This window comes from Chlorella variabilis (assembly GCF_000147415.1).
Source record: "Chlorella variabilis unplaced genomic scaffold CHLNCscaffold_9, whole genome shotgun sequence".
Classification (NCBI taxonomy): domain Eukaryota; kingdom Viridiplantae; phylum Chlorophyta; class Trebouxiophyceae; order Chlorellales; family Chlorellaceae; genus Chlorella; species Chlorella variabilis.
The window spans coordinates 426901-450066 of record NW_005435079.1 but is presented as its reverse complement, the minus strand read 5'-3'; the positions used below and the strand labels follow the sequence as shown (position 1 = coordinate 450066).

At 65.6% G+C, this 23166-nt stretch overlaps 3 protein-coding genes across 3 annotated transcripts in view; 1 reads left to right on the top strand and 2 right to left on the bottom strand.

Moving 5' to 3' along the window:
• Positions 1 to 2323: 2323 nt before the first annotated feature.
• On the bottom strand, positions 2324 to 4305 carry CHLNCDRAFT_145313 (hypothetical protein; the record flags this gene model as incomplete). Its single annotated transcript, XM_005847851.1, has 4 exons — positions 2324 to 3129; positions 3262 to 3394; positions 3563 to 4089; positions 4287 to 4305. 4 exons carry the CDS (start codon positions 4303 to 4305, stop codon positions 2324 to 2326), a joined length of 1485 nt encoding a protein of 494 aa, XP_005847913.1.
• Positions 4306 to 4679: 374 nt separating this feature from the next.
• CHLNCDRAFT_57724 (hypothetical protein) lies at positions 4680 to 5935 on the top strand (the record flags this gene model as incomplete). The annotated part of the gene is made up of 6 exons (XM_005848014.1): positions 4680 to 4834; positions 4941 to 5001; positions 5116 to 5178; positions 5279 to 5413; positions 5494 to 5571; positions 5720 to 5935. 6 exons carry the CDS (start codon positions 4680 to 4682, stop codon positions 5831 to 5833), a joined length of 606 nt encoding a protein of 201 aa, XP_005848076.1. The 3' UTR covers positions 5834 to 5935.
• A 28-nt stretch (positions 5936 to 5963) lies between these two features.
• The window catches only part of CHLNCDRAFT_57723 (hypothetical protein), a gene marked incomplete at its 5' end in the record, with an annotated part of 63095 nt that continues 45892 nt past the window's right edge, over positions 5964 to 23166 (bottom strand). Inside the window, 30 exons of the mRNA XM_005847850.1 lie at positions 5964 to 6226; positions 6280 to 6607; positions 6807 to 7634; positions 7823 to 8539; positions 8669 to 8782; positions 8987 to 9145; positions 9292 to 9345; positions 10041 to 10067; positions 10223 to 10338; positions 10541 to 10649; positions 10844 to 11044; positions 11219 to 11563; positions 11698 to 11826; positions 11968 to 13148; positions 13317 to 13536; positions 13731 to 14175; positions 14313 to 14502; positions 14601 to 14781; positions 14918 to 15592; positions 15721 to 17315; positions 17427 to 17584; positions 17711 to 17880; positions 18031 to 18168; positions 18265 to 19586; positions 19705 to 19950; positions 20357 to 20973; positions 21065 to 21978; positions 22277 to 22491; positions 22613 to 22739; positions 22828 to 23082. Of these exons, the coding sequence (XP_005847912.1) occupies positions 6066 to 6226; positions 6280 to 6607; positions 6807 to 7634; positions 7823 to 8539; positions 8669 to 8782; positions 8987 to 9145; positions 9292 to 9345; positions 10041 to 10067; positions 10223 to 10338; positions 10541 to 10649; positions 10844 to 11044; positions 11219 to 11563; positions 11698 to 11826; positions 11968 to 13148; positions 13317 to 13536; positions 13731 to 14175; positions 14313 to 14502; positions 14601 to 14781; positions 14918 to 15592; positions 15721 to 17315; positions 17427 to 17584; positions 17711 to 17880; positions 18031 to 18168; positions 18265 to 19586; positions 19705 to 19950; positions 20357 to 20973; positions 21065 to 21978; positions 22277 to 22491; positions 22613 to 22739; positions 22828 to 23082 (11937 nt within the window). The 3' untranslated portion in view covers positions 5964 to 6065. The remainder of the gene's footprint in view (positions 6227 to 6279; positions 6608 to 6806; positions 7635 to 7822; positions 8540 to 8668; positions 8783 to 8986; positions 9146 to 9291; positions 9346 to 10040; positions 10068 to 10222; positions 10339 to 10540; positions 10650 to 10843; positions 11045 to 11218; positions 11564 to 11697; positions 11827 to 11967; positions 13149 to 13316; positions 13537 to 13730; positions 14176 to 14312; positions 14503 to 14600; positions 14782 to 14917; positions 15593 to 15720; positions 17316 to 17426; positions 17585 to 17710; positions 17881 to 18030; positions 18169 to 18264; positions 19587 to 19704; positions 19951 to 20356; positions 20974 to 21064; positions 21979 to 22276; positions 22492 to 22612; positions 22740 to 22827; positions 23083 to 23166) is intronic.

Here is a 23166-nt window from a genome sequence, read left to right as displayed (position 1 = left end):
CCCGGCCACCCCCTCTGCGACTTGTTCGCCCCCTACGACGCGTTTTGTGCGCGCCAGCCCCTCCCCCCAATTCCCGCTTCCGTGTGTCGCGGCCCCAAGCCCTGGTGCTTTCCCTTCAGCGAATTGAGACGTGGGGTGGCGTGGCTTGGCGGAGGAGCCTGTTGCCGCCGAGCGATTTGCGTTCGGGCAGGCAGGTGCTGCCGCCGCGTGCCGGGCGGCCCGCCGTCCCCCCCTCTTTTCGCTCACTCCGTGCCTGCCGTTCTGGTCGTCACGCCCCTACTCTCCCCCCCGTAACCCGCAGATGCTTGCGCTTTTGCGCTTGCCCCGTCCTCCCCTTGCCCGGTCTTCCCGCGTGCCGCCTTCACCTTTGCGGCCCCCGCCCGCCCGCCTGGCCGCTCTCCCAGCTACTGTGCCGGGGTGGGTGGGCCCGCTTTCTGGTGGTGGTGGTGTGCGGGTCCTCGACCTGCCCCTCCCCCCCACTGGTATGCTTGCCGCCCTTGGGCTGGCCATCAGGCGCCCCTCGCCTCCCTCCCCGCCCTTTGCGCCCGACCGCTCCCTGAGCCCGCCCTTTGCCGCCCGGGCGGTATTGCATGCTTTCATACAGTCCAGAGCTAGTGGGCACGGCTTGTGTGCCCCCAGCCCATTAATGGGCATTGCCTCTGTAACATCACAGATCACAGATCACAGACCACACTCCCGTCGTTGGCCGCGACGTTAAATAAGGAGCTGGATGAGTGCCGGTGGGTGATACCACAGGCACGAGTTCGAACCCCAGCCGGGACACTAGCTGGGACTTTGCCTCACGGCACCTTCGTGGCGGCATCTGGGCGGCGGACGGCTGCCCGGCAGACCGGCATGGCGCTTGCAAGACGGAGCCTCCCCGGGATGCCATCGGCGGCCAGATTTTCCTCGCTCTGGACAGCCGGCAGGGTTAGTGGGTTCGGCCCCAGCACATTAATGTGCCCAATCCCTGTAACACACACACACACACACACACACACACCACACACACACACGGCTCACCCCTTGGCTGGCTATTGCGCCGTGCGAGGTGTGCTTGGAACCAGTGGAGGTGGTTGCGCTTTTCCGCAGTCACGCCATCGGGGACCCGCCGGCAGTGTGCTGCAGTGCCTGTGCGCCTGTGCTTGCTCGTGCGCTGCTGTGCCTGCCGCGCTGCCGCTCGGTGTGCTTTCTCTGGCGTCCCCCTTTCTCCCCTCTCCTCGTTGGCAGCTGGCTGCCCCCTTCTCCCGTGTGATCTGACCTGAGCCTTGACCCCCTGTGTCGCCTGCCCTCTGAGGCGGTCCCCGCCCGCCCGCCTGGCCGCTCCCCCAGCTTCTGTGCCGGGGTGGGTGGCGTCTCTGAGCCGCTTGCGCCGCCTGCTGGCGGTCCTGGCCCTTGATCCCCCTCTTTCCCCTGTCTTTTGCCCCCCGTTTCCCCTCCTCACAACTCTCTGACAGTCACTGGGCTGGCTCCCAGGCACCCTCCGCTTTCCCTGCCGCCCGCTGTGCCCGATCGGCTCCTCGCAGCCCCGCGCTCCGCCGCCCTGTCTGTTGGTTGGTTTCATACTTATATTGTCCAGAGCTAGTGGGCACGGCTTGTGTGTCCCCAGCCCTTTAAAGGGCCCGGTTCTCTGTAATCTCAGTCAGTCAGTCGGCTCACTTTGCCTCACGGCACCTTCGTGGCGGCATCTGGGCGGCGGACGGCTGCCCGGCAGACCGGCATAGCGCTTGCAAGACGGAGCCTCCCCGGGATGCCATCGGCGGCCAGATTCTCCTCGCTCTGGACAGCCGGCAGGGTTAGCGGGTTCGGCCCCAGCACATTAATGTGCCCAATCCCTGTAACACACGCACACACCCCCCCCGTTTCGTCGTTGGCCGCGACGTTAAATAAGGAGCTGGATGAGTGCCGGTGGGTGATACCACAGGCACGAGTTCGAACCCCAGCCGGAACACTAGCTGGGACTTTGCCTCACGGCACCTTCGTCACGAATGCCGCCACGGTGGCGGCATCTGGGCGGCGGACGGCTGCCCGGCAGACCGGCATGGCGCTTGCAAGACGGAGCCTCCCCGGGATGCCATCGGCGGCCAGATTCTCCTCGCTTTGGACAGCCGGCACGATTAGCGGCTTCGGCCCGAGCACATTCACATCCCCGACTCACACACACACCGGCCCCATTTATGGTCGTTTCAAGCGAGCACCCTGGCAACTTCAAGTAGAGGGGTCAACGGTCGCCATCCCGTGCAAAATGCTTCTTATTTCCCAATGCAGTCCAACTTCCAATTACAAATTGAGATGATCCACGATTGAGGTAATCCACCACAAATCAGCTGGGCTCGCCTGCAGGCAGCAGCCTGAGCTGAACGCAGTATCCGGCACGCTTCACGAGCTGCACGTGGTGCCGCATCGCACCGTGCAGCAGCGGCATGAGCGATGCCGTGTGGTTCCCCCCAGCTGGTTGCTGCTGCTGCTGCCGCCGCACTGCTTGTGCGGCGCACTCCCAGCTGCCGGCCGCCACATCGCAAGGGCAGACGTAAAAAGTGGCTCCGCGGCCGCTGGCTGGCGCACCCTCAGCACCGGGAGACTCCCACAGCTCATCCACTGCCAGCCCCTGGAGGGTCACTGCCTGGTGAAGGCGGCTAGCCAGGCTGTTCACCGCCCCTGCTGCCAGCTGCTGCTGGAGGTGGCGCCACCGCCGCACATGCATAGGGTGCTGCCAGGCCAGCTCAATGGGCAGGCTGCCGCTGCAGCTGGTTGGTGGCTGAGCGGAGGAGCTATTGGCACCGCAGTCGCTACTGGTGGCAGTGCTCGCAGTTGGGGCAGGCGAGCGCACCGCAGGCTGCAGCTTATCCAATGCTGCCAGCAGCTGATGCATGCCGTGCTGCCCTACAACCGCCGGATCAGAGTTTGCAGCAAACAGGCGGCGGTTGCGCCGCAGGAGCGCCTCACGATGGCCGCCGCCGCTGTTGGGGCTGCTGTCGTCGAGCAGGTGCTGCACCGCTGGGCCCCAGCCCTTGAGCTGCCCCGCGGCAGACGCCGCCAGCACAGCCTCCAGGCTGCCATACCGCCCCAGCAGCTTGGCCGCTGTCCTGGCCCCCACGCTGGCCCCTGCTATGCTGGCCTCCTTCTTGCCTGCACGAAGCAGAACATGTAGGATTGCAGGGCCACCACTGAGCAACGAGCCCTTCAATTTGGAGTGCAGCACGGCACGAGCGAGCGCTGTTTGGCTGCCAGCCCTCAGTCACGACGAGCGGCAGGGCGCACCGGTGAAGGCCAGCCAGTCGGGGTAGGCGGAGGGCGGGAAGCCGTGCTGCTGCTGGAAAGCCTCGGCAGTAACCAGCTCCGCCCCCAACGGGCAGCCCAAGCTCGTCTGGTTGTGCAGCTGCAGCCATGACACCTGCACGGCCAGTTGCCACAAGCAAGCAGGGTGCAGCTGCTCAGGTTTTCGTAGCCCACATGGACAAAGACACCGCTGTGGTGCACAAGCAGCTGAGCTGAGGCAGGGCGCTGGCGCAGCCCATGGGCAGCCCCAGCACCCATTGCGCAGCGCCGTTCCGATCTGTACCTGGGGCGCCAGTAGCTGCAGCATGTCTGTGTCGCCAGATGCCACCACCACGCTGGCAGCTGGGTGGCGCTGGTGCACGGCACGACACACCGCCGCCATGCCGTCGTCTGCCTCCCAGCCGCCTGCCGCCTCCAGGTACACTCCACCCAGCTGCTCCACTTGCTGCTTGAAGGGACGCAGCGGGTCGCCGCCAGGTAAGCTGGGCCTGTTGGCGCCTGTGCTGCTGCCCGCCGTGCCGTTGCTGGTGCTTGCAGCAGCTACCTCACCCGCCTGCTGCAGCTTGCGCCGTTTGCGGTGCTGGAGATACTCGGGAGCGAGCTGCTCTCGCTGCTGCGGCTGCTGCAGGCGCCTGCTCTTGGGGGTGTCGAACACGGCCACCAGCAGCTGCGGCTCGGCGACCGCCGCGAGGAAGCGCAGCCAGTCGGCAAAGCTGGCCGCCACGCTGTCGCCGGGCAGGCGGCAGCCGCGACGGGTGTCCGCGCGCGCCCTGGACAGCACATTCGCCGCATCCACCAGGAGCAGGTCTGCTGCGCAGGCGCTTCGGCAGGTACAGGGCGCGTGGCGCCGCCTTCTGCACCGAGCTAGCGCCAGGCCGCATGCTGGCGCCGGCCAGCAAGGGCCGGCGGTGGCTATGACCGGCTGTGGATGCGGCAAGACCATGTGAGGATGTGGAGGAGGTTGCGCAGGGAGGTTTGCAGCCCGCTAGGCCATGAAACAACCCCACTTTCCACCAGGAAAAACATGTGGTTTGGGCACCTCGTCGGGGCAGCTCTCACATCCCGCCGGCATCCAGAGGCAATTGCCCATCGCGATACACGTTTTGGGGTTGTGAACCCGGGCTGGCGTGGGCTATGGTAAAGGGGTGGGTTGCCAAGACCCACGCAAACAGCCCAGGTGCGCTGCGAACCGCCTCTTGTGGGAGCGTGCGATGCTGGTATGCCTGTGAGATGCACAGCACGTTAATTGGGGCCATTAAGGACGAGCCGCCCCGAGACGGTGCCCGCTCGGCGGCAGGCCGTCGCCACACACTCTCGTACCTCCCGGTGGTGCAGTCCCCACCCCGTTCCTCCCCCAGCGTTGGGTGCTACGGCGCCCGACGCTGCTGTTTGCACGAGCCATGTCCTCGTTCCCCGGCGCAGCAGCGGCGGCAGGGCCGGACAGGACGGCATTCGCCGGCGCCGACGCGCAGGAGCTGGCGCAGTGGCTGGCCCGCGGCGGCATCTCCCTGGACCGCTATGGCAAGGGGCCTGCCAAGTCTCTGGATCAGCTGTGGTGCGTGCCCTGGCAGGCCCAGGAGTGAGACAATTTGCTTGACAAGGCAGCCGAAATGGCAACCAGCTGTACCAAGCACGTCGCGTTGTTGGGCTTTGCGCCGCAGGGAGGAGGTAGAGGCGGGCGAGACGCAGCTGTTCCTGGAGAGCGGCAGGCCGCTGCGAGAGGTGAGCTGCCTCGCTGTGGGCCACTGGCCTGGCGGGCTGCCTTGCTGCTGAACGTGACGACAACAGGCACACCAGCGGCGTGCTGCCTGTTGACTGCTGGCATGTACTGCGCAGGTGTCGGTGCTGAATGTTCTGCTGAAGAACAGCAGAGGCCAGACGCTGTACGAGGCAGAGCAGGTCGGTGCATGTGCCGGGCTGATGCAAGCGGCGTGCCATGTTTGCACATGTATGGCTCCTGCCAAGCTCGCACTGCCTGCCTCGCCACGAGGGTGTGCAGGTTCTGCCCAACGGCAGCAAGCGCACTCGGGGCCTGCCGCTGAGCGAGAAACTGCTACCGGGGGAGCGGTGGCAGGAGGCGGCGGTGCGGGGCGTGTTGGAGGAGCTGGGGCCGGTGCTGACCGCAGACCCGCAGGTGGGGAGGGCCATGGTGGGCTGGGTTCATCGCTCACTCATGCCGAGTTGCTGTTAACACGTGCTGTGGTTTTGCTCCAGGTCGAGGTGGACGAGGGCAGCATGGTGGAGAGCGTTGAAATGAAAGAGAGCCAGTCGTATCCGGGGTTGCTTTCCAAGGTGCTGGCATCCTGGTCATCTCCCGGGGGGCAGCCTTGCAGCCCACCTGCATGCGGGGGAAGCGGGAGCAGAGGGCGGCCGGCCACTATCGCACGACTGCTGGGAGTCGTGCCTCCAGTGGCTTCTCCTCATGGCCTGCTTCCTGCAGTATGTGTGCAAGCGGGTGAGCGCCCGCGTGCTGAGCGGCCTGCCGGAGGATGATTTCAGCACCCAGGAGGAGCGGTCAGATGGCCTGCTGGAGCACTGCTGGGTGTGGCGGTGACGCATGCCCTTGCCCTGTACACTTGTATCATCCCCCTGCCATGCACGCATGTATCATGCCCCTTACCTGCCGTATCTTCACACTGTAATATAATGCCGAGCCTGCCATTCAATGTTGCCCAACAGAGTGAGCTATGCTCCTTACAAGAGTGGGTGCAAAATGGTGCATCTATATCGATGGGGAAGTGAACCTCAATTCATGCAATCAAGTTGACGCAAGCCATGCACCCTCCTCACAACAGCGGCAACACCGCCCTGACGGCCTCTGCCAGCGCCACAGCTGTGGCCTGCCACCCCTGCTCGCTGAGCAGGCACTCGGTGTGGCGAGCCTCCAGCGGCACGTGCAGCACGCCGCCCGGCGTGGCGTCGGAGCCTGGCCGTTGCGCCGTGTGGCCTCCAGCATCATCGCACCCAGGCGGTCCCGGGGCAGCACCGCCGCCACAGGACCACCAAACGCAGGCATGCCGCCAACGCCGCTGCTGGAGCTCGCCACGCTGGAGCTGCTCGGGGTGCTGCTGCCGCTGCCGGCGGCAGAGCCGCCGTATGCAGCGCCACGTAGGAGGCGCTTGAGCAGCGTGGCGCGGTCCAGGGTTGAGTACACCGCGGCATCCCAGTGCTCCTCTCCCGCCCCCACGGCCGCCAGCTCCGCGGGGCGGTAGGCGTTGAGCAGGCGCAGCTGCTGGCTGGGGCTGCCCGCGGCGCGCAAGCTGTCAATGAACTCTCCATGGGGCCCCGCAGGCTGCCAATCTCGCGCAGCAAATAGAACAGCGCATACCTGTGGGCAAGGCAGGGGGGGAGGGGGGTTCGGGAGTGAGGCGCAAGGAAGTACATGGGGGTATGCTGGGCCAGGATTTCCAGCAGTAGCGCAAGTGCTGGCTGGGGCTCTGCAGCTGATGGTGCACTCACCACGTGGTGTCGTGCAGGGGCAGCCCCGCAGGCTGGCCCAGGCAGCCGTCGAGCAGCAGCAGCCCCACACGCTGGCCGGCAGCCTGCAGCTGCGCGGCGGCGGCGTGAGCCACCGCGGCGCCGCTGATGCTGCAGCCGGCCAGCAGGTAGGGGCCGCGTGGTTGTACCGCCTGTACCGCCGCCACGTAGTGAGCCGCCAGCTCAGCCAGGCTCCCCAGGTTGGCAGCCTCCCCGCCCATTGCCAGCCCGTAGCAGGGCAGCGGCAGCTCAGCCGCCATCTCCTTGAGCGACCCTGTGATGCTGCCCGTCTCGTTGCCCACTAGCCACAGCGGCAGGCGCGCCAGAGGCGGCGCCAGCAGCTGGCGCGGCGTTCCGCTGCTGCTGCGCCCGCTGCGGCGCAGGATGTAGCGCCGCTCGGGGCACAGCCGGTTGAGCGGCAGCACGATGGTGGCTGTTTCGGAGTCGGCAGGCGGGCTGAAGGGCGAGGGAGAGGGAGGCTGGCGCGGCGTCAGCATCATGCTGCTGCCCTGCTCCATCGCTGCCACCTCGGGAGATGCTGCCTCCGCCTCTGCTGCCTCTGCCGCCGCCGCCAGCAGCGCGGCTTGCACCTGCCGTGCGGCTAGCGCGGCTGTGCTGCCGCCCTCTGGCAGCTCATGCAGCGCTGCAGGCTGCACCAGCTGTGCAATGCTGCGCCACTCGCCTCCAGGGCCACCCGCAGCCAGCAAACCGGCGGCGCCGCCGACAGGCTGCTGCCCTGTGGCGCCTCGCTGGCGGGCAAACACCAGGGTGGGGCCAACATAGATGTCCAGAGCACGGTAGCCCTCTGCCAGAGCCTGCCAGTAGGCCAGGCGGTCCAGGAGGGCGGCGATGCGATGGTCCCAGGTCGCCTGGCTCTCCTGCGCAGGGCGTGCCGGCAAGGACCGGGGTGAGTGCCGCTGGACTGGATGTTGAGGCCCTGCAAGCTTTCAAGTTGCATCGGCAGCTTGGAAGGCTGCCTGCTACCTGGGACGGCACCCCCAGCTGCCAGAAAGCAGCCACACAGGCAGCCACAAGGGCTAGGATCAATACACACCCTCAGGCCCACCTCTGCTAGCTTGAAGGAGGCCACATAGTCGAGCTGCTCCTCATAGCTGGCAATGCTGGCTAGACGGGCAGCAAAGGCCTCGATGCCAGGCGCAGCAGCCCCCGCCGCCGCCGCCACCACGGGGTACAGCGCCGCCGCTGCCTGGCACACCTCGCGGCGCTTGGGCGGGGCCAGCCAGCTGAGCAGGGCGGCCGGATGGCGCAGGGTGTGCAGTCCCTCAAACAGAGCCAGCGCCTGAACAGTGTCTGGTGAGCTGGCGCTGAGCTGGATCGCCAGCTCATGCGCCAGCACAGCGCCAAAGCCCACCCCTCCCAGCAGCAGTGGGCAGCCCGCCGGCGCCACGCCTCGAGCAGCCTTGAGCGCCAGGATGGCAAGCTCCGCCACATCAGCAGGCGCCCCCGCCATCTCGCCAGCCTCGGGCAGGCACACCGCAAACACCGGCAGTTCCAGCGCCGTCAGGAGCGGCTCCAGTCCACCCAGCCCGCCGTCCGCGTCGCAGCACAGCACCAGCACCGGCGTGCCGGCCCCGCTGCCGCTGCTGCTGGCCTCCCGTGCCGCAGCATTCACGAGCTCCACCGGCTGTGCCGCCATGCCAGAGGCCCCGCCACCCAGCGCCGCTGCGTCGGCGTACGGCACGCCCGCTTCCACACGGCGCCTCAGGCCGGGGTCCTTCACGCCCATCTTTTGCAGGTAGCTGTCGATGTCCTGCATCTCCGCCTGCAGATATATAAAGAGAAGGTGGCACGACAATGTTGGAACCATCCATGTGGATGCACCGCCTCAGCCCGAATGGCCCAGGCTGGTAGGCAGGGCAGGGCATGCACGCGTGCTGCCTGGTGCACTCACCGCAGACACCGCATAGCCGCGCTGCTCGTCGCCGCGCCGCACCGCCTCTGTCCACCCAAACGGAGCCAGCTTCTGCTTCAGCGCAGTGACAATCAGGTTCATGTCGCCGAGGTCCTGCATGTGGCGGCACACGCGGGGCGGGGAGGCTATTCAGGGCTTGGACTTGAGGCCGTGTAGCATGCACCGTTCCAAAGTGGTGCTTGCCTCACCCCCACTTTCCACAAATTTGAGCACAGTGGAGCCCCAATCTTCAACACCACACACACCCTCCTCTGTGTCCCTCTCTCTCTGGGCCCAACTCTCCTCCCCTCCTCTCACCTGGCGCAGGATGGAGAAGTGGTCCCCCGGCACGTCAATGACCTCGCAGTCGTCGCACATGTCGTACCAGCAGGCGCCATGCGGTACCGCAGCGTCCCGCCGGTCGTCCATGTACGTGCACACGCCGGGGTTGGCGGCGCGGAAGTAGACAATAGGGGCCTGTGGGGGCAGGGAATGGGCAATGGTGTGTGTGCGGTGGTGCTACCGCTGCTGCGTTCGACGCTGAGTGAGTGCTGAGCCAAGCAGCGCTGAGAGCGCTCTATTCATTCTCTCCTTTGACCCTCCCAACTGGACCTGGGGCCCACCTTGATGGCCGATGCCAGGAAGTTGAAGCGGCGCAGGTCTGAGACGGACGAGGCCTGCTTGGTGACCAGCGCGACATAAAGGTGGGGAAGAGCCTCCACAAGCTTCACTTCCCGGTTTTAACGTCTAGCTTTAGACCATTATTTGATCTGCCCGACGCGCCAAGTGCAGTACCCCCCACTAGTAGTGAATGGGTCCCGGGGAGGCCTGTGCCGAAGCCTTGGCGATTCTATTAGGCGTTCCCGAAGGAATTGGCTTGGATTGGCGCTGAGCCGGTCAGCTATGCCGCGTTTGTCCTCACAAAGTTTCGACATGGGAGGAATCGAACCTGTGCCCTCTCGGAGGGTTTAGACACTAGCTCCAGCGCCTTCAAAGAAGGCCTTTCTTAGCCGCGGCCTAAGGTAAAGGTGGGGAAGAGCCTCCACAAGCTTCACTTCCCGGTTTTAACGTCTAGCTTTAGACCATTATTTGATCTGCCCGACGCGCCAAGTGCAGTACCCCCCACTAGTAGTGAATGGGTCCCGGGGAGGCCTGTGCCGAAGCCTTGGCGATTCTATTAGGCGTTCCCGAAGGAATTGGCTTGGATTGGCGCTGAGCCGGTCAGCTATGCCGCGTTTGTCCTCACAAAGTTTCGACATGGGAGGAATCGAACCTGTGCCCTCTCGGAGGGTTTAGACACTAGCTCCAGCGCCTTCAAAGAAGGCCTTTCTTAGCCGCGGCCTAAACAGACATACTCCACCTGCTGCCGTACCTCCTCCACGGTCATGTTGCTGTCGCGCTGCGCGAGTGTAAAGAGGGGGCAGGTACCAGAAGTCAGCAGGCGCATAGCTCAGGGGCAATTGAGGGTGAGGCCATGGCGCCAGCTCGCGGACCCCGCCTCCCCATGCTACCCACACAACACACATGTCCCCCTCCCCTCCCCTGAGGGCTCACCATAACGCGCCAGATGGGCGCAAAGAACTCAAACTTCTGCTGCAGGTCCATGCCCCGCCACTCCTCGCTCTCGCGCGGGTGTGCGATGCTGCTCCCCATGCCCAGGGCGTCGCGGCCTGCACCAGGCGGGCGAGGCCAAGCCTTGCGCATCGGCGCCCGGGATGCTCCTCGGCAGGCGCAGACGCTCAGCCACCTCCTGCCAGCCACAATCTGAGCTGGGAATGCCTCTTGTGCCCTGCGCCCCTTCTGCCGCTGCTGACCCACCAATACAACCGACTGCGAAACACACACATCACGCCCATCCTGTGCCGCACTCACCTAGCGCCCCGAGGATCATCTCCATCAGCTCCATGGCGTCCTCCTCGTTGGCCGCCTCGGCCTCGGGCTGGGCCCGCCGCACCTGGTTCGGATGAGGAGTGTCCATGATCTGCATGGCGGCAAGGTTGGCTGGCGGTTGTGCTGGCCAGCTGACCATGGTGGGGCGGGTACAGCCGAGCAATGCAGCCAAGGGCCTCCAGGAGGCATGCATCCGCCTTGCGCAGGCACAGCATCAAGCAATCGCCGGTAGGATAGCCTCTGCTAGAGCGTGCCCCCGCGGGCCGTTCCGCCGCCGCCGCTCACCAGCACCAGGCCCACGGTGTGCCCCCAGCTCTCCAGCACCATGGCAATCTCCATGGACACCACTCCGCCGTACGAGTGGCCTCCCACCAGGTAGGGGCCCTCGGGCTGCACCCGAACCATGTCTGCCGCGTTCTGTGCCGCCAGGCGGCTGACATCCAGGTCGTTGTCCTTGTCCAGAACGTAGATGGGCTGGGTGGACCACTGCAGTGGGAGGCAGCGGGGAGAGGGGAGGTATGTCAGCAGCTGTTGGGGTGCCAAGGCATACATTGACCACAGTAGCCACATGGAAAAAACTGGGAGGGGTGGGTAGCTCAGCAGTGCAGGCCACTCCCGCCTAGCAGCACAGCATGGATAGATGCTGCACAGTCAGCTTACCTGCAGGAACTGCGAGAAGGAGAAGTAGGCTGACTGGGCGTTGGCCACGCCGGGGGCTGCCAGGAACAGCGGCCGCTCAGGTGGCGCCAGCCGCAGCGTCTTGAGAAGCTGGCTGGGCTTGCTGTCGGCAGCCGCGGCAGCCGCAGCGCCAGCGCCGGAGCGAGGCTGGCGCTGGGCAGAGCCTGTAAACTCTTCAACATCCGAGTCTGACTCAGCGCCGGCACCCCCGGGCAGCTCGGCAGCGCCAGCTGCCACCGACACAGCTGCACCTTCCATCAGCACGCCGTTGATGTACTCTACCACCTCGCCCACAGACTGGTAATCGTACAGGAGGGTGACGGGGAGCTGCATTGGGATATGTGGGAGACCAGACCACCAGGTGTTTGGTGTGGGGACAAGGAGCAGGCAGCACAATCAAGGAGGCAGGGAGAATGACAGATGTGGGAACAGGGGTGAACAGGGGGAGTGCTCCCAGTCACCTGAAGGCCCAGGCTTCCGGCCAGTGTGCGGCGAAGCTCCATGCCGCCACGCGAGTCCAACCCCGCCGCCATGAGTGGTTCGTCGGGATGCACAGCGCGGCCCAGCATGGCCCGCACCTCGCTCATCACCTGGAGGTTCAGGAGGGCAGAGGCAGGGGATGGCCGGCAGGTGGAGTGAACACTTGGGACGACAAGTAAGGCGTGAGCAAGTCGACGCATGCAAGGCTGCTTCCAGCCAGGAAGCGTCGTAGTGGGGCAGCAGTATCGCACCTGTGCCTGCAGGTGCAGCAGGCGCTCCCCCTCTGGCATCTGCAGGAGCGGGTGGTCTGCCGGCACCCCTGGTGCCTCCTCCTCTTCCCCACCCGCCAAAGGCCCGCCAAGCTGCCCTGCCCTTGCGGATAGTGGCATGGAGCTTGGGCCGGGCGAGGCGGGCGGCATGTCTTGGTCACCCAGCACCACACCCAGCAGCGTTGCCGCTGCGATGTGGGCAGCTTGGGCCGCCAGGCTGCCGCTGCCCGCCTGCCAGCTGTCGGCTGGCTGGTACACGGCTGCCACGCTTCCACCCGTGGGGCTGCTGCTGCCGACGAGCAGGGCTGCCACGCTGCGGACCCAAGGGAAGGGTGCCGCTGCGGCATCTGCCACGGATGCCGCCTGGCCCAGGCAAGCATCCAGCAGGGCAGGGTGCAGGGCATAGCCTGACACCTCGGCTGGGGCCAGAGGTGCTGCCTCTGCCACTACGCTCGCCGGTGCAGTTGAGTCGCTGGCGGGCACACGGCCCACCAGCTGTGCCCTAACGGCAGCGGCCCTGGGGGTAGGCACAGGTGTTGCACCTCCACCATCCGCCCTGGCTGCCTCGGGGCTAGCAGCAAACTTGGCTGCAAGCAGCTGCTGGTCCGCCAGGGCCACCTCCACAGCACCGCTGGTACCCGCCAGCTTCACTCTGGCCACAGCAGCGGCCACCCGGGCTGCCGCTGCCTGCGGCAGCATGGCTGGGGCGACCATGGCAGCCTCAACCACCGCCGCCACTGAGGCCGCGGATACCGGATCCTCGCCATCCGCCACCGCTCCCAGCAGCGGCAGCAGCGAGGCCGCCATGCTGAGCACTGCTGAGGTGCTCAGGAAGGCCCTGCCGTGCAGGCTATACTGCCACAGGTAGGCCAGACGGGGTGCCGACAGGCTGCTGTCAAAGGCCATGGCGCCGCCCCGACTGCGCTTTCGCAGCAGGCAGCTGGTGAGCAGGTGCTGCGCAGGTGGGGCCACATAGCAGCGGGACCGCCTCCAGGCGGGAGGAAGGCCCGCGCTCCAGGCACTGATCACCGCAGCGGCGCCGCTGCCGGCCAGCAGCGCGTGGGCGTTGGTGCCTTGGGCGCCAAAGCTGCTGATGCCCACCAGCAGGGCGGCGGTGGCTTGGGAGACGGGCACGCCATGCGGCCCGCCTCGTGCGATGCACACTGCAAGGCAGATCCATAATCCAGACGCTTAGTGCAGCTTGATCACACAGTTGGGACCATGGGTGCATCAAGGAGCATCAACAGCATCAACAGCTTCATTGTGGCAGGCTGGCCAGCCAGAAGCAGGCAGCACCCAAACAGGAGGCAGGTGCCCCAAGCCCAGCCCACCTGCGTGCCCTGCCAGGGCGCCATGCACGTGAGGGTTGAGGTGGCGCAGGTGCAGCGCGGGCGGCACCGAACTGCTCTGCACCAGCTGGCTGGCATGCTGGAGCCCCGCTGCACCGGCTCCAGACTCTTGGTGCCCGGTAATGCCCTTGACTGTGGCAAATAGGAAAGCACGGCGCTGGGGCTGCTGCACCTGCTGCTGGTGGTACGAGTGAGCGCCCTCCTGCACGCCAAGCCAATGAGGGTGGTAAGGGGGACATGAGTTGTTAAAAATGTAGTCTACTTCCCAAGGCCACGGGCTGGCAGGCCTGCTTGGAGTTGGTGGGCCGTGTGGTTGGGTGGGTGCTGGGTGGTGGGCAGGCAATGCAATGCAAGGCACACAGAGCACGCCTCACGCCAGCACATGACGGTGCTCACCAGGAAGACAGCCGAGGCGGCGCCCACTTCAATGGGGTCGCCCAGCGCTGTGCCGTTGCTGTGCATCTGCAGGCCCGCCACCTCACCCGCCCGCACCCCCGCAACCAGCAGTGCCTCACGCAGCAGCGCCTGCTGCGCCGGGCCGTTGGGGGCGGTCAGGCTGCTGGCCCTGCCGTTGGTATTGACAGCCGAGGCGAGCAGCAGGCCCAGGGGCAGCTGGTGCATGCCGCCGCCACTGCCGCCTTCACCAGCCAGCGTGGCGCCATGCGGGCGCAGGCACAGCACCCTGCACGTCTCGCCCCGTGCGTAGCCGTCTGCCGAGGCATCCAGCGTCTTGCTGCGCCCTTCTGGCGACAGCATGGTGGCCCGTGTCAGCATCAGGGTGGACTCTGGCACCAGGCACAGCAGCACACCCGCCGTCAGTGCCGCCTCCATGCGCCCCTCCCTGCGGCGGGGCATGAAGGGGTGAAGGGTGGGATGGCGGCAAGCATGGCACGAAATCATGGAATTCCGCAGCCATCAACTGTTCCCTCCCTCATCATGTTCATTCACTCATGACGCCTGGTCGGAAGAGCCTCCCACCTGAAGGACAGGCAGGCCATGTGTGCGGCCACCAGCGATGCTGAGCACGCTGTGTCCACGCTGGCGGTGGGGCCCCGCAGGCCGAAGGCATATGCGAGCCGCCCGCTGGCCACGCTGGGTGAGGCAGCGGTGAAAGAGAAGCTGGAGATGGCCACGCCGTGCTGGTGGGTTAAGGTCTCGTAGTCGGTAGCTGCAGGTCGCATGACACAGGCACACATATACTTGATCAGCAAGGGGCACACCCAGAGGGTAAAACAGCTGGCATCAACCAGAGCGTGGCCCACTCACCGGCAATGCCCACATACGCGCCCACGGCGCGCCCCGAGGCGGCGCCGGGCCCTCCCGGCAACGCCTCGTGCGCGGCGTGCAGCAGCAGGCGCTGCTGTGGGTCCATTGTGAGCGCCTCGCTGCGCATCGTGGCAAACAGCTCGGCATCGAAGAGCTCCACACGCGGCAGGAAGATACCAAACTGTGGATGGAGAGAATGCGACCGGGCGGCAGCAGGAAAGGGGACAGGTCAGAGCTAGCTGGGGCATCAAGAGGCTGGGTGAGTGCCCTAGCAGCTCCCCCCAGCCAACTTACACGCACGCAGCACCCTCCCCAACCTGAGCAGGTAAGGTGCCGTCGGCGGTGATGAGCGGCGAGTCGGCATCCCAGCGGCCATACGGCACACGCACGGCGGCATCTGCCACAGGGGCCCCTGCTGGCTGCAGCTCGTGCTGGCCTGCGGCGCCCACAATGGCCACCGCCCCAGCACCGGCACTGTAGCCGCCATGAGCCAGTGCCGATTGCGCCGAGAGCGGGCTGGCAGCGCGGCCGCCTGGCGCCGCGGGGCTTAGCTTGCCGGCCAGGAACTCTGCCATGGCGTTGACTGTGGGGTAGTCAAACACCAGGGTGGAGGGCAGCTCCACGCCCAGAGCATCCGCCAGGCTCTGCTGCAGCTCGGTGGAGCCCAGGCTGTCCAGGCCGGCAGCCATCAGCGGGTCGTCCCCACCCACCGTGTTGCCCAGCACAGCCTGCACCTGCTCCGCGACCAGGGCCTGCAGGCTCTCCAGTGTGAACACTCCCTCCAGGCCGCCGCCCGTAGCAGCCACCTCTGTGATGCTGTGGTAGGAGGCCAGAACCCCAGTGCCACCGCCCAGCGAATAGGCGGTGGCATCCGCCGATGGGGACAGCAGGTACAGCGGCGTGTGGGGCGTGTGCAGGTTGAAGGGGCTGAGGAGCACCTCCTCCGCACCGTGAGGAGAGAGAGGGGTACGCGGCGTCATCATGGCGGGGCGCTGCGGGGACAGCAGGAAGAGGAGAGAGCAGCGTCGAGACGGGCTTTGGAAAATGGTAGGCAGAAGACACCGGCAGAAGCGCTGGGGCAGGCATGGCGCTAGCTGCTGGAATTGTGCGGTAGCGGTACCTTGGCCACCAGGCGGCGTGTCTCCATGCCTGCCATCAGCATGGTCAGCCCCCCGCTGCCTATCAGCTGCTGCTCCTGCCGGCCGCTGCCGGCAGCCGCAGCCGCAACGCCTGGTGCTGCCCCGACCACCAAGCTGCTGGCCCACAGTCGCATGTCTGCCACAGGCAGGGGCATGAGAACAGCGTCCATTCGAGCAGCGACCCTCAGCGCCCTGTGCTGGGGCTGGTGTGCGGCTGCCACATGCATGGCAGCCTCCGACACAGCCGGGTGCACGCTCATGCCCAGCTGCTCCTCTGGTACCGCCACCTCAGCAACTGCCAGCCTGGCGATCATCGTGGGCACGCGACCCACTACCACCACCACCACAGAGGCTGCGAGCGTTGCGGGCGCCGCAGGCACCGACAGCGCTGCAAGCCTTCCACCTGTGGTGGGTTCCTTCCTGCCAAAGCTGGCATAGAAGTGTGTGCGGTGCTGAGCGGCATTTGTGGCCGCCGAGCTGATCTCAAACGTCCCGGCCGCCGCCTGCACTACGCAGCGCACGCGGGTAGCCGCTGCTGCCACGGTTGGCAGGGCCAGCGGTGTGGCAAACACGGCCGACCGCAAGGCTGTACCAGACAGGTCGTTTCTGTTGAGCAGCTGCCGACTGGCTCCTGCCGCCATCTCCAGGAAGGCTGTGGCTGGGAACATGGCCATGCCAAGCACGCTGTGCTGCCACAGGAAGGCCAGCTTCGGTGCTCCCAGGGCCACCTCCAGTGCCACCGCCGCGACTGTCTGCCGCCGGGCAAAACGTGAGCTACTGGTGGCAGCGGCCGACAGCAGCAGGATGTGCACAGGTGGCGCCACCCACACGCGCTGCTTGTTCCATACTGCCAGCTGGCTAGGCATAGTGTGTGTGGCCGTGGGGCAGTCGGCCTGCTGAAGCAGCGCGTGGGCATTGGTGCCCTGGAAAGCAAATGAGCTGACGCCGCAGATCGCTGTGCTGCTGCTGCCGCTGGCATCCGCGCCCGCCGGCAGCGCCATGCGGGGCAGGTGCCAGCCTGGCGCCGCTGCCTTGGCGGCTGACATGTCCAGAATGGCGGCCACATGGCTGTTGATGGCTGTCAGGTGCATGATGCCGTGGGCGAGGCGGTGAGACAGCGCCACGCCGGCATGCGTGAGGCCCATGGCCCCTGCCGCGGCCTCGGTATGCCCGATCCAACACTTTGCAGTGCTGAGGCCTAGTGGCAGGCTGCGCCTGGCGCCATCCACCAGCACAGCCGCCGCCGCTCCCATCTCAATCGGGTCGCCCAGCGGGGTGCCTGTGCCATGCATCTGCAGGTAGCTGACATCAGTGGCTGCCAGGCGCCCAAATGCCAGCGCCTGGCGCACCACCTCCTGCTGGCTGGGGCCGTTGGGGGCTGTCAGGCTGCTGCTGCGCCCGTCCTGGTTGACTGCACTGCCGCAGAAGAGCGCCAGCGCACCCTGGTGAGCCAGGAGCTGGACTGCCTGCAGCAGCAGGGCGCCCACCGCCTCGCCACGCACGTAGCCGTCGGCGGCGGCATCCAGCGTCTTGCACCGGCCATCCGCCGCCAGCATGCCCGCCTTGTGGAACATAGCTGCAGCCAAACAGGCATGCCATGGGGCATAGGCATGATGTCAACCACCTAGAAATTATAACGCAAGGTCGTTTGCCAGAGGAGCCAACAGCACTGGTGGCTGAAACGCACATGTGGTGTCTGGAGACAGCAGCAACCCGGCGCCTGCCGCCAGGCCTCCACTGGACACGCCACTTAGCACGTTGCCTGCTGCAATGTGCGAGGCCACCAGGGAGGAGGAGCAGGCGGTGTCCACGCTGATGGCGGGGCCCTTGAAACCAAAAGCATAGCTGCAAAGGGGGAGGAACAGCAGCAGGTGATCAGGTGACTTTGCCACGAGGGCTCAGCAAAGTGCAGGGCCAGCAGCACCAGCATGACACTGCTCAATGGCTGGACAGGTCTCTGCAAACACCCACCTGAGCCGCCCGCTGGCCACTGATAGCGCGCCTCCTGTTGCCGAGTAGGCGCTGACGGCGCCTGGTGTGAAGCGGGGCACCAAGTGGTTGTTGTATTCGGCAGAAGCGATGCCCACCGCGACAGCGGTACTGCTGGGCTGTGCTATGCTGGCGCCAGCCTGGCTGAGGGCCTGAAACACGACGCAGCCACACACATGGCGGGCAGTTCAAGACACAAAAGGAGAATGGGCTTGTTGCCAGCAGGCCGGCATAGCAGCAGAGGGCAATAGATCTGACGGAGCGTAACACTGGATCATATTGCAGTGCAATGGCGGCCACACCTCCAGGGTTGTCTCCAGCAGCAGGCGCTGCTGCGCATCCATCAGCTCCGCCTCGCTCCCGCTCAAACCAAACAATGCCACGTCAAAGAGGTCTGTGGCGGAAATGAAGCCACCAAAACGAGCCGGCAGGGTGCCGGGCTGCGTGCACATGAGGGGCAGGGCAGGACCATGGAGGGAGCTGAGTCAGCCAAAGGTGCAGGCATATGGACGCTGCTGTTCAGGAAGCAGCCCCACCTGGCTCAGATCCACATCCCAGTGCTCCAGCGGGATGGGAGTAATGATGTCGACAGGCGCCAACGACAGCACAGCATCTCCTGCCGTGCGGCTCGACATGCCCAGCAGCGCCAGTGCGGCACCTGCCGGCATGGCCGCCACCAGCCCACGCGGAGCGAGCGGGCTCAGCGCCAGCTCGCCGTCGGTCTCTGCATCCTCCTCCTCCTCACCGCCCTCGTCAGCTGGCAGCACCGTCTCCACAAACCCGGCGATGGCCGCCGCCGAGGGGTAATCGAACACCAGGGTCCCCGGCAGCTGCACGCCCAGCCGAGCCTCCAGGCTGTTTTTGAGCTCTACAGCACCCAGGCTGTCCAGGCCCGCCGCCATCAGGGCCTCCCCAGAGCCAATCTCCGAGCCCAGGATACCGCGCACCGCATCCTGCACCTGCTCCAGCACCGCAGCCTTACGGTCTGCCGCAGACAGGCCCCGGCCGCTGGCGCCGGGCTTGCGGCCACCAGCCAGGCCACCAGCCGGTGCACCAACTGATGCCTGGCTGCCGGCGGTGTCGCCGGCAAACTCCGAAAGGAAGGGCGGCACAGCCGCTGCGCCGCCAAAGCGCCGCAAAAACTTGTCCCAAACAAAGGCATTGGCCGCCAGAAGCGGCGGCGCTGGGGACACTGCTGCTCGCTCACTGGGAACCAGCATGCTCTCAAGCACCATCATGCCCTGTTGAGGCTGAACCAAGGCCATGTCAGTGCGCTCCACGCGTGCGGCTGTGGAGGCGTCGTTGGCCGCCATGCCGGCACCCGCCCAGGCGCCCCACTGCATGCTGGTAGCGACAGTGCCGGCCAGCTGTGCACGCTGAGCCGTGGCATCCAGCGCCGCATTTGCTGCGCTGTAGTTGGCCTGGCCAGGAGAGCCCAGCAGCGCCGCCACAGACGAGAAGAGGATCTGAAAGGCTCCAGGCTGGTGGCCATAGGCAACGTTCAGCTGGACGGCTGCCTGCACCTTGGGTGCAAACACAGTCCGCAGGCTGCCCAGCGTCTGGGAGCCCAGCACGCCATCTGCCAGCACGCCACCAGCATGCATCAGGCCAAGCACGGGCCTGCCGCAGGCCGGTGGCGCGGCCAGGCCTGCCGCACCCTCTGCGCTGCTGGCATCACACATTGCCATGGTGACGGCGGCAGCAAAGGCCGCACAGCCCGGCTCCAGCAAAGCGAGGCCCTCCCCGGATGCCGCTGTGCGACCGCTTCGGCCGAGCAGTAGCAGCTGCCGGATCTGCTGTTGTGCCAGCCACGCAGCCACCTGGGTGCCCAGTGTGCCCATGCCTCCGGTGATCACCACTGCAGCGGCAGAGGATGCAAGAAGGAGGGAGTAGATCGCATATACCATATCGCATGTGCCAGCATGATCCGCTGCTGCAGCCCATGTGTGTCATGCGCCTTTCAGAGGGCAGCGTACCTGAGGGACTGGTGCCACCCTGTTGGGTTGCCAGCGCCGGCGCCCGAACCACCACCTTGCCCACGTGCCGCGCCTGGCTCATCTGGCGCAGCGCCGCCTGCACTGCCGACAGGCTGTGGGCCACTTGGGGCAGAGGGCGCAGGGCGCCAGCCGCAACTCCGGCCGCCACACGGGACAGCGCGGCGTGCAGGGCTCCCTCTGACATGAAGTCCACGGCAACCAGGGAGTAAGCGACGTCGGGGCGCTCTGCAAGGGAAGGGGGGGGGGGCAGCAGGGGTAGGGGGATGAGTCTGGAGGGAGAGAAACGGCGGGCAGGCAGGGGTGGCTGAAGCCAGTTATCAAAACCGGCTGTTCGGATAACCGGTGGCAAGTTTTGGGCAGTCATCCGAAACAAAACACCGACTGACTGCTTCAGTCGATGAACACCGAAAATCGAGGTTTCGAAAAGATCAGCAACTCAATCGGAACGGTGATAACTCGACATTCAATCGAGCGCCAAATGCAATCTTCCAATCGGCAGAAATCGAATGTTTCAGTTGTTTTTGTGGAATCGACATTTTCTGCTTCAACGGAAGGTCCCTTTCGGGTGAACCCTTTTCAAGGCGTTCATATGAGAGGCTCTTGCCAGGAGCCCATCCCCTGGCCATCCCACCTTGTGCCACGCGTGCCGCGCTCCAGATGTCGCGCTTGCTGATCTCCACAAACCGGCCGCCGCCGCCCAGCACCGCCAACGACCCCGCCACCATGCCGCTGCTGGTCAGGCTGTTGAGCACCACGCTGGCGCCCCCAACCTCTGCCAGCTCGCTCACAAAGGACGTGTCCCGAGAGCTGCCGACATGGGCTACGCCGAGTGAGCGCAACAAAGCACGCTTGTTGCTGCTGCCTGCCGTCGTGACGGCGGTCGCCCCGGCAGCATGGATGACCTGCATGGCGGCCAGGCCCACACCGCCGGCAGCGGCGTGCACCAACACCCGATCGGCTGGAGTGGCGGCTGCCAGCTGGTTGACGGCGGTGTCCACGGTGATGAAGACGGTGGGCATGGTGGCCGCCTCCTCAAAGATCAGGGATGCCGGCAGTGGCACCACTGTCTTCATAGAGGCCACAACATGGCTGCCCAGGCTGCCAGCGGCCAGGCCAAAGACAGGTTGACCAACTGCCAAGGTGGGACCACCATCAACCGTAGGGCAGGAAGCCACTACCACGCCGGCGCAGTCGCCGCCAGGCGGGCCGGGGTCTCCGGGGTACATGCCCAACACGTTGAGCACATCCCTGCGGCATCATGGGAAAGGCGGGAGACATGCACTGTGCAAGGCAGTCGCCAAAAGGATTAGTGTCTTCCACCGTTCACTCAGCCACGCACCTAAAGTTGATTCCCACTGCCTTCACCGCCACCAGCACTTGGCCGGGGCCCAAGCTGGTGGCACTGCCATCCACTGGCAGTTGGGCCAGGTTGTTCAGCGCGCCACGGGGCTGCGGGAAAAGCTGGAAGGGCGCCGGTGCGCTCCTGGCAGCGCAGGGGCGCATGTAAGGGAGGTATAGGGAGCCTGCTGCCGTTGCGGCGCCGTAGCCATCAAATGGCGCAGCCACCTGCCCCTGGTTACCAACTGTTAGCTGTGTCGAGGTGGCAGGTGCTGCAGAGCCAGCAGCCAGAGCATCCCCGTCTGAGCCAGACACTGCCAGGGTCTGGCACTCGGCAGCAGTGGTGCGAAGCAGGCCCCACAGCTGGCCGGCTGAAGAAGTGCTGGCAAGGCCAGCTGGCAGTGCAACCACACCATGCTGGCTGCAGGTGCTTAGCCGCAAGCTAGAAGCGTTGCCAACTAGAGCGCCCTGCACAGCAGCCATGCTGGCTGCTGCCAGCTGCACGCTACCCAAGGAAGCAACCGCCAAATTGAGATCATCTGCCGTGGCTGCGCTGGCTGCCAGATCAGCCAGGCTGGCTGCTGCCCAGCCGATCTCGTAAAGCATATCCTGCCTGGAGGCAGCAGCGCTGCTACCTGCGGCTGCCCCAGCTCCAGCCCTGGCCCTGCCGGCAGTGGCCTTGGACTCTAGCCCATCCAGCTGGCAAACCAGGCTGCCACTGGCTCCAACAATCATGTGATTGCGAAGCACAGTTGCATCAGTGTCCTGTCGGCCAGCAGGACGCAGTGCGAAGGCCGTGGCGGCACCACTACTCCTGCTGATACCATGCCCCACGTATAGTGCTGCTAGGGATGCAGGGATAAAGGTATTCTTGCTGCCGCCTGCGGGCTGCTGGGTAGGCACCCTGCCTCCCAACTGCAAGCAACCATTCCAAACCACCGGGTTCAAAATGAAATTCCGTGGCCCCTGCCGTGCCTGGCTGTTAAACCGGGCCAGCCGCCACTCTCGCGTTCCGCTGGTTACCACGCAGGAGCGGGAATTGGGGCCGGTATTGCAGCCCCGCCTCTCCCAGCTGACGATACGCATACTCTGCCGCCAGCGGTTCGCTGCACTCTGTTACCAGCTGCTGAAATGCTACGACAGCCTCTCCAGCACCTGCCATCCGAGCTGCTACTGATGATGTCGACGATGCAAGGGAATATTGTGTGCTGACGTGAACGGTGCCGGGGCTGGCAAGCTGGCAGGTGCCGTCTGACACTGCGACCTCTGCCCGCAGGCTGGCCTGCTTGAATTCAGCCAGCGATGAGGCTGGGCTGGGCAGGAGGAGAGGTGCAGAGATGGCTGTGCCAACCAGGCAGGCGGCTGGTCTGGAAGCGCCGTTCAGCAGGGCGTGGGCCACTGCTGCCGCCATCTCCAAGTAGCCAGCGCCTGCACGAGGCACAAAGTGAACAGCAGCAGAGGCAGGGACCCATATGTGTGCCCTGCAAAACTGGGATCACTACTGCAAGCAATTGACCAGCCTCGAGCGACATGGGATGGTCGGGCGCACCTGGGAACACAATTTTGCCAGACACTTGGTGGTCACAGAAGAAAGCATGCACCGCCTGGGAGCCCAGCCGCATGTCGTACGCCAGGCGCCGGGCTGCGCCTGCCCCTCCCACGCTGGCAATGTAAAGCTGTGTGGGCAGGCGCAAAATCAGTGCATCAACAGCAGTTCACTCGGTTCAATAACACTGAGGGGGAGAAAGCCAAGCACTGACACACCTGGACGTGCGCAGGGGGCACCACATTCACATATTGCCGCTTCCATATTGGTGTGAGGATGCCAACTGTCGAGGTCCCGTTGTCTGCTGCTGGGCTGATGAGCGCATGGGCATTAGTGCCTTGGAAAGCAAAGGAGCTGGTGCCTGCCAGGCTGGGAAGAGGCGTGGCGAGGCCGGCGAAGCCGCCCAGCTCGCGCGTGATGGCAAACAGGCCGCTGTTGGCAGCACTCACACTGCCTTCCATGTATGGGTTCAGCTGCAAAAATGGAAGGGCGGCACAGGCGGGGGGGTCACAGGCCCACAGTCGGGGGCTCCTGGGCTGTGGTGGGCGTGTGCAAGC